Below are 14,281 nucleotides of genomic sequence, written 5' to 3' on the forward strand. Positions count from 1 at the left end.
AAAACAAAACCAATGTCATGGTTAGTTAATCTTATTTCACGACTTTATTACTTATTTAGATTAGATGATGAGATTTTTTTTATTGATATATATTTTTAACTCAATAATGAAAAAAATATATATGAAATTACATATATAAAAAATACACATTATGCTATATTTAAGTTCACCTTATTTTTGCTTATCTGACCTGACTTTTTTTTTTTTTTTTTTTTTTTTTTTATTATCAAATTTGACAAAACTTTGATATAATATGTACGCTAATTTATATATAAAAAAAAATTATATCAAATGGGTCTTATTAGAATTTTCCTCAAAAAAAAAAAGGGTCTTATTAGAATTGTATTATAGTGTGTTTTTTAATATGTAATTTTATTTATTTTTGATTACCAAATTAAAGATATATAGCGATGAAAAATCGCACATAACATAAAAGTTTTGTGTTTTTTTTTTCCTAATGCAAACTTATTTTATGATTTCTATTGGATTTGGTCTTAAATAAGAAGTTGAAATAAGTTGAGATAAAAATACCCTAACATCTATTAACTATTATTAAAACAAAACGTTGCTGACGTCATTATTGTCCACAAGTCAGTCTCATAATAATTTTTTTCCTGCCTAAATGCAAGGATGATGTCATCTGTTTATATTTAATTTTTTTTTTGTGCATGTGTGTGTGTAAGTGGAGCTACCATATTTAACAATTTGAAATTTGAATATTAGAAGTTTCTACATTACAACTATAACATATCAATTTATTCTAAAATGATGAAACAATTGTAAATAACACACCAATAAATGCTCTTACATTGAAATATGTATTAGACAACATTGAACAGGTATTATAGCATAATTTTGATGAAAATCTAAAATTTTAAAATTAAAAATATTTTTATACAAGGTGCATAATTCTTAAATGTACAAATTATAAAAATAGATTTTATGTAAAATCGTGCAACGCACGGGTTCTAACCTAGTAAATCTAAGACCCTATTTGGTATATTTTCTTTATAGATTAGCATGGTCCAATTAAACAAGGCAATCAAATCAAATTTGAAAAAAATAATAATAAAAAATTCATATTAAATCATATTAGATTAGAAGAAATAAATTTAGATTATACTAGATAAATAAAAATAAGGTGAAAAAAACATAACGTAACATAGACGCGCATGAGCATGAGAGTGGGAAAAGAGAGCATAGGATCCGCAACGTCCTCGTTAGACCGCACCTAACATCATGAATTTCCTACGTCCCCACCATCCCAACCTTCACCTCAGTAATCTCACTTTCAACAGATTTAATAATAATTTAATTAAAATACTAGAAAAATGACAAATTAAGTGCATTGACAATTAGATTTGTACTAACCATAATCTCCCAAATACCACTGTCCAAATTACAATTTCAGCACCTACTAAAAAGTCAGCTCATTTGTGTCATCATTTCTTTTTCTAAATCCACCCTATAAAATTACAAATATGAAAAAAAAACTTTCTTTTTAAGTCAATTTGTACAACCCAATTTGCCTGTTTATTCTTACTAAAACCTCTGTGTTTTCTTCTCTATACTAGATTCTATCCACATTATTTTTTCAGTTTGGATATCCGAATTTTCGGATTTTCAATTTTGTAACGCGGGGTCAAATGTTTTTTTTTTTTATTATTTTTTTTTTTAAAGGGTGTTGGTTTGTTAAAGATGTTTAATTTCTTCCATTAGAAGGCAATTGTAGAAGAAGATTATTAAAGGTGTATACAGTAAAAATCAACAAATTTTTTCTTTCTCTCTCTCCTCATTTAATAAACTTTTTGCCCACAAAAATTGCTCAACTACTCCTGCTACTACTACTCTACCCCATTTCAAGATCTGGGATTTGTTCTGAGTTGGGATTGAAGTGAAAATTGTCACTTCAATTTGAAGTTGTTGTTAGTTGGGGTTTTTCAACTTTCTCGGTAATATTTCTGGGAAATTAATTTCATTTTCCTGGGTTATTGTGCTACTATTTTTTTCAATAAACAATTAATCTGGGGGGTTAGAATTTCTTGAGCTGGGTTATTTTTTTAGGTTATAATTTCCCTTATTTCATGGTCTTTGAATGTGATTACAGATCTCAGTGGGGTGTACTACTTGTATGCTTAATTGCTTCAATTATAAGTTGCTTATTTTGCGGAATTAATGTAATATTTTTGATTTTGTGAAGTGGGTAGTTTTTAATTCAGTCAAAAATCTCACATTCAAACAATTGGGGTTTCTGGGTTTTTGTGGGATTTTCATGATTTGTGTAATAGAATATCTGGGAATTCTTTCTGTTTGGTATATTGGTGGAAAATTTTGTTTCTTTGGTGATTCAAGGTGAGATTATTGAGTCAGATTTTCGGGTCGTTTTCGAAACCAGATGGTTTGGATTTGTCAAAAGATTGAGTGACAAATTTGGCAATGGTGGCAATGCAGGCTATGTCAATTACTTTCCTGAAGTGTGTGTTGTTGCTTTGGTTTGTGGTTTCCATTCCTGGCTTCGAAACCATTAGCCAGGCATGCGATTCAAATGACCTCATTGCTTTGAACCATTTTGCTGGCAATCTCACAAATGCAGCAAATGTGTTTGCTTGGGTCAACACCACCACCACAACCAAATGCTGTGAATGGGATGGTGTTTCCTGTGATAATTCGAGTGCGAATAATAATGTGTCTGCTGTAAGTAGGGTGATCAGGTTGGTGTTGAGGAATAAGGGTCTTAGAGGAGTGATTTCGCGCTCCCTCGGTTACTTAGACCGGTTGGAGATGCTTGATCTTTCAGGGAACTATCTTGAAGGTAGATTGCCTGTTGAGCTGTCGAATTTACGACAGATGGTTATCATTGATGTTAGTTTCAATAAGTTATCTGGGTCAGTTGTGGAAGCATTTTCTGGGTTGGAAGGTGTTCAAACTGTGAATCTTTCCAGCAATTTTTTCAATGGGACACTTACTGATTTTGGGGTGTTCCCTAAATTGGCAGTGTTCAATATAAGCAACAATTCGTTCACTGGACAGGTGAATCCCAGAATTTGCAGTTCGAGTACGATTAAGATCATCGATATTTCGAAGAATCAGTTCACTGGTGTGCTTCAGAGCTTGGAGAATTGTACATCGTCTCTGGAGCAGTTGCACGCAGGCGATAATTCGCTTTCTGGTGAGCTTCCGAGCTTTATCTATGATATGTCTTTGTTGAAGCAGTTGTCAATACCTTTCAACAATATCTCTGGTGAAATAAGTGTTGAAATCAGTAAGCTTTCCAACCTTACAAACTTGATAATTTCGGGAAATCACTTTTCTGGCTTATTTCCTGATGCATTTGATAAGCTGACTAAACTAGAACAATTCATTGCACCTTCAAATATGTTTTCTGGGCCATTGCCCTTGAGCCTATCTCAGTGCACTAGGCTTCGGGTGCTTGATCTTAGAAACAATTCTTTCTCTGGCTCTATCGGACTTGATTTTACAGGACTATCGAGTCTTACTGTACTTGATCTTGCCAGTAATTTTCTGAATGACACCATTCCAACTTCACTTTCTAGTTGCAAGAAACTGAGAACGTTAAGCATGGCTAAGAATGAGTTACATGGTGAGGTACCGGAAAGCTTTGGAAACCTTGAATCTCTTTCCTTTCTGTCAATGTCAAACAATAGCTTGGTGAACTTGACAGGAGCATTGTCAACCCTGCAGCAATGCAAAAATCTTATAACACTTATCCTCACTAGAAACTTCCATGGTGAAGAAATTCCGAGAAGTTTACCAGGGTTCGATAAGCTAAGAGTTCTGGCACTTGGAAATTGTGGTCTACATGGTGAGGTTCCTTTTTGGTTACAGAATTGTGATAAGTTAGAAGTCCTTGATTTGTCGTGGAATCACTTAAATGGGAGAATTGCTTCTTGGATTGGGCAGATGGAAAATTTGTTCTACTTGGATTTCTCTAATAATTCGCTTTCTGGGGAGATTCCAAAAACGTTAATGCAGCTCAGTAGCCTGATCAATCCGCGTAGTTTTTCATCAGATCCTTCTTCGATCAATGGCATCCCACTTTATGTGAAGAGAAACAGCTCTTATGGCTTGCAGTATAACCAACTCTCCAGCTTTCCACCTTCTCTATATTTGAGCAACAACAGATTTAATGGGATTATACCAGTCGAGATAGGGCAGTTGAAGCAACTCCATGTGCTAGATTTCAGCAAAAATAACATCACAGGGACCATTCCTGATTCTATATCGAACATGCCGAATCTTGAGGTCTTAGATTTGTCCTTCAATGACCTATACGGATCAATACCTCGATCACTTGATAAACTCTCATTCCTTTCGAAATTTAGTGTTGCACATAATCATTTACAGGGACAAATACCATCAGGAGTACAGTTTCAGGGCTTTCCAAACTCAAGCTTTGAGGGCAATCTTGGCCTTTGTGGGTCAACTCAAGCTCCTCCTTGTAACAATGACCACAATATGAATATTCCTTCTGATTCAAGCAATAAATTAGGTAGAAGAAGCATTATTGGGATAATAATAAGTGTTGGTGTTGGTATTGCCTTGCTCTTGGCAGTCCTTTTGCTGAAAATGTCCAGGAGAGATGCTCGAGCTTCTTCGGTTGATTTTCTAGATGAAGAGAATGGCCGGCCTCCAAGACTGTCTGAAGGGTTTACTACTGCAAAATTAGTGCTTTTCCAGAACTCAGATTGCAAGGATCTAACAGCTGGGGATTTGCTGAAATCCACTGATAATTTCAGTCAGGCAAATATTATTGGTTGTGGTGGATTTGGTCTAGTATACAAGGCTAGCCTTCCGGATGGCAGTAAAGTTGCTATCAAGAGGCTTTCTGGGGATTGTGGTCAAATGGAGCGTGAATTTCGTGCAGAAGTGGAAGCTTTATCAAAGGCTCAGCACAAGAATCTTGTTTCCTTGCAAGGCTACTGTCAGGTTGGTGATGACAAATTGTTGATCTACTCTTTCATGGAGAATGGAAGCTTGGACTATTGGTTGCACGAGTGTATTGATGGTGGGTCAGCCCTTAATTGGACTGCAAGATTGAGAATAGCTCAAGGTGCTGGTCATGGCTTAGCATACCTCCATAAGGTTTGTGAGCCAAATATAGTCCACCGAGACATAAAATCTAGCAATATTCTTCTTGATGAGAAATTTGAAGCCCATTTGGCAGATTTTGGATTGTCAAGATTTCTTCGTCCTTATGATACCCATGTAACAACAGATTTGGTTGGAACTCTCGGCTATATACCTCCTGAATATAGCCAGACATTAACTGCTACCTTCAAAGGTGATGTTTACAGTTTTGGCGTTGTCCTTTTGGAGCTTCTTACTGGCAGGAGACCCGTTGAAGTCTGCAAAGGGAAAAATTGCCGGGATCTGGTGTCATGGGTGTTTCAGATGAAATTAGAGAAGAAAGAAGAGCAAGTGATAGATCCATTCATTTGGGACAAAGATCGGGAGAAGCAACTATTGGAGGTTCTGTGTATTGCCTGCAGGTGTTTGGATCAAAATCCAAGGAACAGGCCTTCCATAGACCAAGTTGTTTTATGGCTTGATGCCATTGGTGCCGGTTAAAAGTGTTATAAAATGTAGATTTTACTTAGTTTCAGGCGATAATACCTTTAATTCTGTAAAGAGGCTATAGTATTGTATCAAGATTGGGTAGCTTAAGTTTTCTTTGCAGTAATTCACTCTATACAAACAAAGCATAATCCTTTATATACTTAGGCCAATTTGGTCACTTCTATTGGAAATAAACTTAAGTTTTTCCAATTGTTCCTTACTTAGCAGTTAGCATATGCTAACACTTTTTTGTAGATGTGAAGTAAATTGCTCGAAGTATTCAGTTTTGTACCAGTATATTGCGATGCTGTGTACCTATAAATCTATAATCGGCTGAATTGCCAGATTGTTCTATTTGAATGAGGTTATATTTCAAAATTGAACATGGTATCGTAAACCCTCCGGCTACTAAGGTATAGAAAGTTAGATAGAAACTGATGTGATCATTTGAGCCTATTTGCTTGTTGGATTTGGGACGTATTTTTTATTAAATAATTTTGTTTTTGTCCTTATTTTTTTTATTCTCCATGGTTCCCCTGCCTCTTCTTCTCCTGCTCCCTGCTTCTTATTTTCCCTGAAGTACCGGTTTGTATATTGTGATATACATACTCATGAATGAGCATTTATCAGAATATCGATGTGTTTCTTACAATCCCTGCTTTGTTGTCTTGTGTGTATATATCTTAGTATCTTGGTAAAGTCTTGCTGCTTTATAATACTAGTCTATAGTTTACCTTACTATTTTGTTCTTAGTCTTAATCACAGTTAACTGCAGACCTAAAATGTATTTGTTTTCGCAGTGATGGAAATACTTAGGATTGGCTACATTACTTCTACATTACTTCTATGAAGTTGATACACTGTGATACTCTTATGCAACTGAACTTCTACCAGTCTGTTTGACATTTACTAAAACCTTTCCATGTAGAGGATTTTATCAGCTTGTATACTTAAATTCATCTCTGTGGTCAGTACCTGTATAATCTGAGTTAATATTGATAGAATACTTCATTAAGTTTTGTGACTCTTTACGTTTTCTAAGTCATGTTTTAAGATTACTACTCCTTCCGTCCTCAAGTAATTATGTTCAAATATCAGATCATTTTTTTTAGAATTTTAGTAAAAATACCTTACTATCGCACCAATATAGGACGATGTATTTGTTAGGAATTCTTAGTGAAACATGTTATCAAATACTTTGTATATTACGTGGAAATTTTAAAGTTAACTCACTAAATTTCAAGATGACCTGGTTTTTAGGGTCAATTAAGATATGATCGTGGCTTATTAATGAGGGACAGAAGGGTATTATATATCCGGCGTGGCAAAATATGAAAGTGCTCTTTTCAGACAATCAGTTAGCATAACATTCGCACTTTCGCAGTAATAGTTGAACTTTGACTTCATTTATTTTGTTGTATACTAATCAAAAATCTGCAGCATGTAAGCAATTAAGGATGATGTTCATATTAAGGAATAATTAGAGTATCTAATTATTCTTTCTGTTATTTTGTAAATATCTTTTATTTACTTAGACAATGTAATAGGATTGTTTTTCCTTTTTTTAGAGTAGTTATAGCTAGTGCTTATCTTTCTTTGTATAATGTAATCGGCTACTTATATACTCCTAAGGGTAACTCTAGTTTGCCTATTTAAAGAGGCTAAAGTAAATAATCAAAGCATCAAATCTTTTACTAGTCTTATAGTTCATACAGTGAAAATCAATTCCATTATTCTTCCTTTCTTTTTACTAGGAGGCGTGTTATGTAAAGGTGCTTTCAAATTCAAATGAAATAACTTTAAAAAGTTCCTTTTGCATTCATTCAGAAAATAAAAATAAAAATCATGAGTTGCAAAAAGATCAGAAAAACCAACAAATGATTCAAACATGTTTTAAATTCGGGTCCCAAAAATTAAAAGGTTTATTGAATTTGATTTCGACATTTTAATAATTTTCTACCATTGGGGACAATTCAGACTTCAAATTTAATAGTCTTAATAAAACTGACACATTAGATTCTAGTACTATAATATAGTCAATGACCACCTTTAATGAGGTTTGATATATGTCAAAAAAGAAAATTGTGGTTTTGTGTTATTTATCTTTTTTAAAAATAATGTTTCCCTTTCATATGCAATACATACGGACAATTTAAAGATGGCACTAAGCTACTAGTCTACTGCCTGACCCGGGCCTATTGTTGGGTCGGACTAGCCCGATACTATTTGTATTGTACAAATTTTTACCTACACCCACATGCAGCATTACCTGCACGGCTGCACCCCCTCTCCTCAATAACGACGTCATCTTCTAGATTTTCTATTTATTTGAATCTCATATAATATGTTTATTTTTATATCGGAAAAATTAACATGAGTGGACAAACCTTTTGCCGGTTCTCCAATAATAGACTAACCTTTAAATCTTCCAATTTTGGACAGAAGTTTACATAATTTCGCCCATATTAGACTGAGTAGGTAACATGACCTGTTATAACCGGTTTGATTGGTGACGTGGCACTTACCGTTGGTTTTTTTTTTTTGTTTCTTCAACATAAATTCTCAGGTTTTGAAATTTTTTTTGTTTATTTCTTCAACCAAAAATCTCAGAAATTTCGTTCTTCATCCAAAAATGGATAAGGCAAGGCATCAAATTGAAACTTCAGGGTCTTCTTCTTCATCAAGGGGAGGGGGGGTTTCATATGGGAGGATTAAAAGTAGTTGCGGAAGAGATGCGGTTGTTAGGTCGGTGAAAAATGGTCCAAATGTGGGGTTGAAGTTCCATGGCTGTCCATTATGGCCTGTAAGTATTAAATTGGTTCATTAATCATCTCAATTATCCAATGTAATTAGGGTTTATATAACTAATTGTTGTTTGATATACAGGATACATGTTGTGGTTTTTTTAAGTGGATAGGTGTGAGAGATGAGGTTGATGATTTACGGTTTCAATTGTTTGAAAAAGAAACCACCATTACTGAGTTAGAGATGCACAAGCAGATGCTGGAAGATAAGGTGAAGAGGGTGCAGCTGAAAAAGGAGAACTTGGAAGAAGATGTTCAAGAACTTAAGGGTGAAGTCAGTCAAATGCGAATTGAGTTGATGAAGAGTGCAAGGAATGAGAGAAATTTTTCTTTGGCTTTGGTTTTGTCATGGGTTTTGTTTGGGATAGTGATTATGGCCTTCAAGTAATAGGATGTTGTTAGTTGTATTTTGGTTGTGTTGTAGTTGAAAGGTGTCATTCAGGATTGATAATTGAATAAAAAAGGCTTCCCTTTCTTTTGGTAATTGTTATCTATTATCTATTTTGTTCTGTAATTGTTAACAGGGAAATAATAACAAACAAAACAGCAAGTTTTTGACAAAAGTTGACAAATTGTTCTGTAATTATAAGCAACAAACATATTGTTCTGTAATTAAAAGCAACAAAAACACAAATTGTTGACTAATTAAAGAAAAACACCAAATTGTTCAACATAAACACAAATTGTTCAGAAATTAAAAAAAAAACACCAAATTGTTCAACAAAAACCAACCCAAATTGATTACAGCAACACATTTTTTGGACCATTTGAAGGCTTCATGAGATGTGGCTAGTCTGAGTGGGAAGCAGATTTTGGGTGACTTGTGAAGGACCTTGGTGTACATCAGACTAAGATGCATCCTGGTTTATTGTAGGAGTACCATCAGCTTCAAACAACACTCCAACACCAACTAGAAGCCTAGTCCTGCCACCTTTAGAGCCCCTTCCACCTCTTGAGCCCCTGCCACCCCTTGAGCCCCTGCCACATCTTGATCCCCTGACACCTATTAATCCCCTGCCACCCCTTCCCTATCCTGTTGCAGATGCAGTGCTGCTTTCTCCACCAGAAGCTGAGCTAGTCCTTCCCCCTCTAATCATTCTACCACCCCTACCAAGTTTGCTGGGCTATGTTGTAGCCTGATGATGTGACTGAGCCTCTCCATCAGGAGGTGGGTGTTGTGGTTGAGGTTGAGCTGCAGTTGCTTGCTTCTTGGTGGGAGGCTCAGATGGATTAGGACACCTCCTTTTATTGTGACCCTTTAGTTGGCAATTACTGCATGTCATCTCCATGCCAACCCTAGTGAGGTGACCAGGATTTGAAGGATTTTCATGGGGATCTTTGATCCTGTTTTTCCTGGATCTTCCAGGCCCTATTTTAATTGGAGGAGGATCCAAAGCCCACTAAACTCTTGGCCAGTGTCTCTCCCCTTCACAAGGTGGAATTGACCCTACAAGAAAAAATAAGTAAGATGAATATAATAGTCAATCATTGAACATTATGTGCAACAACAAAGAAGTTCATTCCTCCATATGCTTTGAAATACATGTCTTTCCAGTAAGACCTGTCCACATAATCCTCAGCTTCCTTATGCAAGAAAAAAATGCATGCCACTGCATGACAGCATGATATGCCAACCATGTCCCACTTTCTACAAGTACATTTTTTTGCATCTAAATTGACCACTAAGAAATCCAACTGATAGCTGACATTGAACAAGATCTCAGATGAAGGCATAACATCATAATAAACAGCCTTGTTCTTCTTTATTTCTAACCTCTTCTGAATGTTTGGACACAAAACAGAGCTACACTTATGCATTTCCATCCTTTTCAACACAAGCCTCTACATCAGGCTTGCCCTTATCTCTTCAAGCATATAAATTAAATGTTTTGTTCTTGCATTGATGATATATCCATTAAAAGTTTCTGCCATGTTGCTGGTGATTGCATCTGATTTGACAGAAGTGTCCAGAAAAGCCCTACATAAAAGTTTTGGATTGTATGCTCTGAATGCATTTGCTGCATCAGGATCTAGTTGCTCTAAAGCCTCAAGATTTTCTGTGTAATCTGCCATGTTGTATGACTTAGCTATTTTCCAGAACATCAGCTTCAGTTCATCCCCTTTGTAGGTCTTATGCCACAAAGCATATATGTGCCTAGCACAATGCCTGTGTTCAGCCTTAGGGAGAATAGTTTTCACACCATTCAAAATGGCCTAGTTCACATCAAAAAAAATAACATTCACATTAACATTAAATTACTAGCACATCATACACAAAGAAAAATAAAAAAAAGCTAACAAATACTCACCATATGTACATCAGATATGATGAACACACCCTCACCATCTCCTAGACCAAGATTGTTCTTCAACTGCTCAAAAAACCATTCCCATGAAGAGTTGTTCTCCCCTTCTTCTACTGCCCAAGCTATAGGGTACATCTGCTCATTCCCATCCCTTCCAACAGCTGAGAGTAATTGCCCACCTAGAAAGGTCTTCAAGAAACACCCATCCACACAAATGACCTTCCTACAACCATCTACCCATCCCTTTTTCAGACCTTCAAAACAAGTGAACAACCTTTGAAATACAGGTGGTGGTGCAGGCTGTTTGTTCAGTTTTGTTACTGTCACCAACTCAACACAGCTACCAGGACTGCTAGCCTTCAAAGCTGCTATGTAACCTCCCAGCTTTGCATAATGTTCATGCATTGACCCATGTAGCATTCTATGAGCTGCATACTTAACCTTGTATGCAAATCCTCTCTGAACAACTACCTTAAAGGCCCTCCTGATAGTTTCAACTATCTCTTTTGCTGGCCAATGTGGTCTGTTCTTGAAAACCTCTAAAAATTGTTTAGCTACCCACTTAGACTTCAACTTCCTGTTCCTTTCCATGTTCCTGTGACAAGTGTGCTCCAACTGCACAGTCTTCACAACAAAAGTTGCCCTCCTACTCTCCCAAGCACCATACAATTAGAAAGCACAACCCTCCACACACTTCACACCTAACCTCTGATTTACCTTAGTGTTGCTTATGTCATAAGTGAGATTCCTTCCTTGTAAAATGGCATACTTAGAAACAGCATCCCTAAAAGCTTCCCTAGATGAAAACCTCTGCCCCACCTTCCAACTAAACACACTGAAATCAGTGTCTGCACTCACTAAGTTCCCTGCCCTCTTCCTCCTTTCCTCTCTAGTTTCTTCCTCATCTCCACTGTTTGGTGGGGTTATTAAATCATCCTCACTCTCATCATACTCACTTGCATATCCCTCTGCAACAACTTTAGGTTCTTTCCAACCCCCCTATCAGCCTCACCACCTAACTTACCCTTAGCAACCTCCCTCTGTAGCTGATTTGCTATCTGTAGCAACTTGGCAGTACAAGTTCTCACTCTCTCCCTTGCAATCAAAGCCTCCTCATCAATCTCAGAGTCATAACCATCATTTAACACCTCATTCTCTTGCTCATCCTCATCATCCATATCATAACTACCTTCAGATTCATTCCCTGCTCCTTTTTTTTCCACTAACAACACTTTTCCCTCTATCAATAGCTGGGTCATACAGTGGATCTTCTTCATCTCCACTTAAATCATCATAGAACCCCAAAAGCTCTCCCCAATCTAAAGGACTTTCTGGCCTATTGTCAACCCAAGCATCTTCATCAGTAACAAGGTGTGTACTGTTTGAGGTCAGATCTGGAATGGATGTGTTATCAATAACAACAGGGGAAGGCTGGAAGAAGTTTGCTGAAGGAAGAGTAAATTGTTTAGATTTACCTTTGTATTTTGGGAAAATAGAAGTAGGTGGGGAGGTTGTATCTGTATTTGTGGAGGGGCACAATATTGTTGATGTGGGAGTATCTTTTATCATTAAAGGTAATTGTGGGCCCCTCTTTATTGGTAGTTTATGTCTTGCAAGGTCATGGGTCAAAGGTTGCCAGGGTGTTGTTTGTACTTGGGGTGCAGTGGGATCTAACTTAGGTTTTTCAACCCCTTTATGTACATATATCTCCAAACACCTAACCTTCAACAGAATCTCCCTCATCCCATTCACTTCATTGTCAGAATAAACCTTCTTTAATCCACTCTCTAATGGCAACCCTGGTACCAAATACCACAAAACATCCATATTTTCAACCCCACACTGTTTTGCAAAGTCCTCTAACCACCACCAACATAACTCATCAGGATCAATACTAAAAGTCATACCTTCTCCACCCTGATACACTAATGTCCTATTATGCGTTTTAAAAGTCCCCCATACCAGTACTTAAGAGTTACAGCAGCAAAAGGATCACCCATATCTAGCATTTACCAACATCAAAATACCAAATTTCAGACACAACATTAACAACAACGATCCAATTAACAACAATTCAATTAACAACTTAACATAAACACAAATCGCAATTTATACGGCCAATGTCAGTCAACAAAATCCACAAATTCAGACAATTTCGCACACAATTTTGCAATCAACATCGAAAACATTAAGCTTTAGGTATCTAGAAAGAACATACCTCTTTTACGGCAATTTCAGACCCCAATGGCTTTCCCAGTTGCTATGATTTCACTTCAACGCTTCCAACAACCCAGTACAATCGCAGAACCAATTTTGGGAAAAAAAAAATTTGGGACCAGCAATTTGCAGAGAAGGGACATGTACGGAGTGTAAGTGAAAGAGGAAGCAGTGAATTTTGGGTATTAGGGGAGGAGAAGGGCGCAACATTAATGGCTGAGAAGACATTGTTAGTTGAAGGTTAATGCTTCTGTTGGAGGGAAACTAACTTCCAAGAGGTCAACATGTGTACTGCTGACTTCGTTTACCAGTTGTGGGTAAACTCAGTCTAATATGGGCGAAATTATGTAAACTTCTGTCCAAAATTGGAAGATTTAAAGGTTAGTCTATTATTGGAGAACCGGCAAAAGGTTTGTCCACTCATGTTAATTTTTCCTTTTATATATGTAAATGTTCAATTTTATATCATTAAATGTTCAATCTTCGTAATACGATGTGTTACATTCAAATTATTATATTTGTTCCCACTTTAGTTTTTAAACAATTTTGTCTTATTATTTAGTTAATTTAACTAGTATAGTACCCATACAATTGTACGGTATAAATAAATCTAAACTATTGGTTATCATAGTATATAATAGCGAAACCTTTTAATGTAAATTAATTGATTATTCATTATTTTATAACTATTTTAATCACAATAATGTGTATACATCTAATCATCAATCACAACACTCTGTATCATGTTTTCAATTCAATGTTCAATAAAAAAATTTAGAAATAGGTATATGATAAATGTTTAAGTTATGCCCTTCAAATATATTGGTCATGTTTAATCTTTTTAGATCATAATGAGTTACGCACATTCACATAGATCATATATTTCTCTTCATGGGCACTTTTTATAACAATTTTAGTGTACATCCCATGATATAGTACCCATGCAATTGTACGGTTTGAATAAATCTAAACTATTGGTTGTCATAGTATATAATAGAGAAATCTTTTAGTGTACATTAATTGATTATTCATTATTTTATAACAATTTTAATCATAATAATGTGTACATATCTAATTATCAATCACAACACTCTGTATCATGTTTTCAATTCGATGTTCAATAAATTTTTTTTTTTTAGAAATAGCTATGTGATAAATGTTTAAGTTATGCCCTTCAAATATTTGGTCATGTTTAATCTTTTTAGATCATAATGAGTTATGCACATTCACATATATATATATCACATATATTTCTCTTCATGTGCACTTTTTTTAATCAATAAAACATACTTTCTACATCCCATGATATAGCCACAGACTTTTTAGTTTTTTTTTTCTTTTTTTAATAAAAAAAAATACAGTGTACAATAAAACATT

The 14,281-nt window shown here is 35.6% G+C and overlaps 2 protein-coding genes across 2 annotated transcripts; one reads left to right on the forward strand and one right to left on the reverse strand.

The window, feature by feature from the left end:
- Positions 1 to 997: 997 nt before the first annotated feature.
- On the forward strand, positions 998 to 5,797 carry LOC110737672 (phytosulfokine receptor 2-like). Its single transcript, XM_021918007.1, has one exon. The coding sequence runs from the start codon at positions 2,437 to 2,439 to the stop codon at positions 5,587 to 5,589; it is 3,153 nt and encodes a 1,050-aa protein (XP_021773699.1). The 5' UTR covers positions 998 to 2,436; the 3' UTR covers positions 5,590 to 5,797.
- A 4,069-nt stretch (positions 5,798 to 9,866) lies between these two features.
- LOC110737942 lies at positions 9,867 to 11,865 on the reverse strand. Its single transcript, XM_021918291.1, has 5 exons — positions 11,712 to 11,865; positions 11,394 to 11,655; positions 10,691 to 11,282; positions 10,239 to 10,595; positions 9,867 to 10,160 (listed from the first exon to the last, which is right to left on the reverse strand). The coding sequence occupies exons 1-5, from the start codon at positions 11,863 to 11,865 to the stop codon at positions 9,867 to 9,869; spliced, it is 1,659 nt and encodes a 552-aa protein (XP_021773983.1).
- Positions 11,866 to 14,281: the final 2,416 nt, after the last annotated feature.

The sequence above is a fragment of the Chenopodium quinoa genome, unplaced genomic scaffold (genome assembly GCF_001683475.1).
Source record: "Chenopodium quinoa cultivar QQ74 unplaced genomic scaffold, ASM168347v1, whole genome shotgun sequence".
Classification (NCBI taxonomy): domain Eukaryota; kingdom Viridiplantae; phylum Streptophyta; class Magnoliopsida; order Caryophyllales; family Amaranthaceae; genus Chenopodium; species Chenopodium quinoa.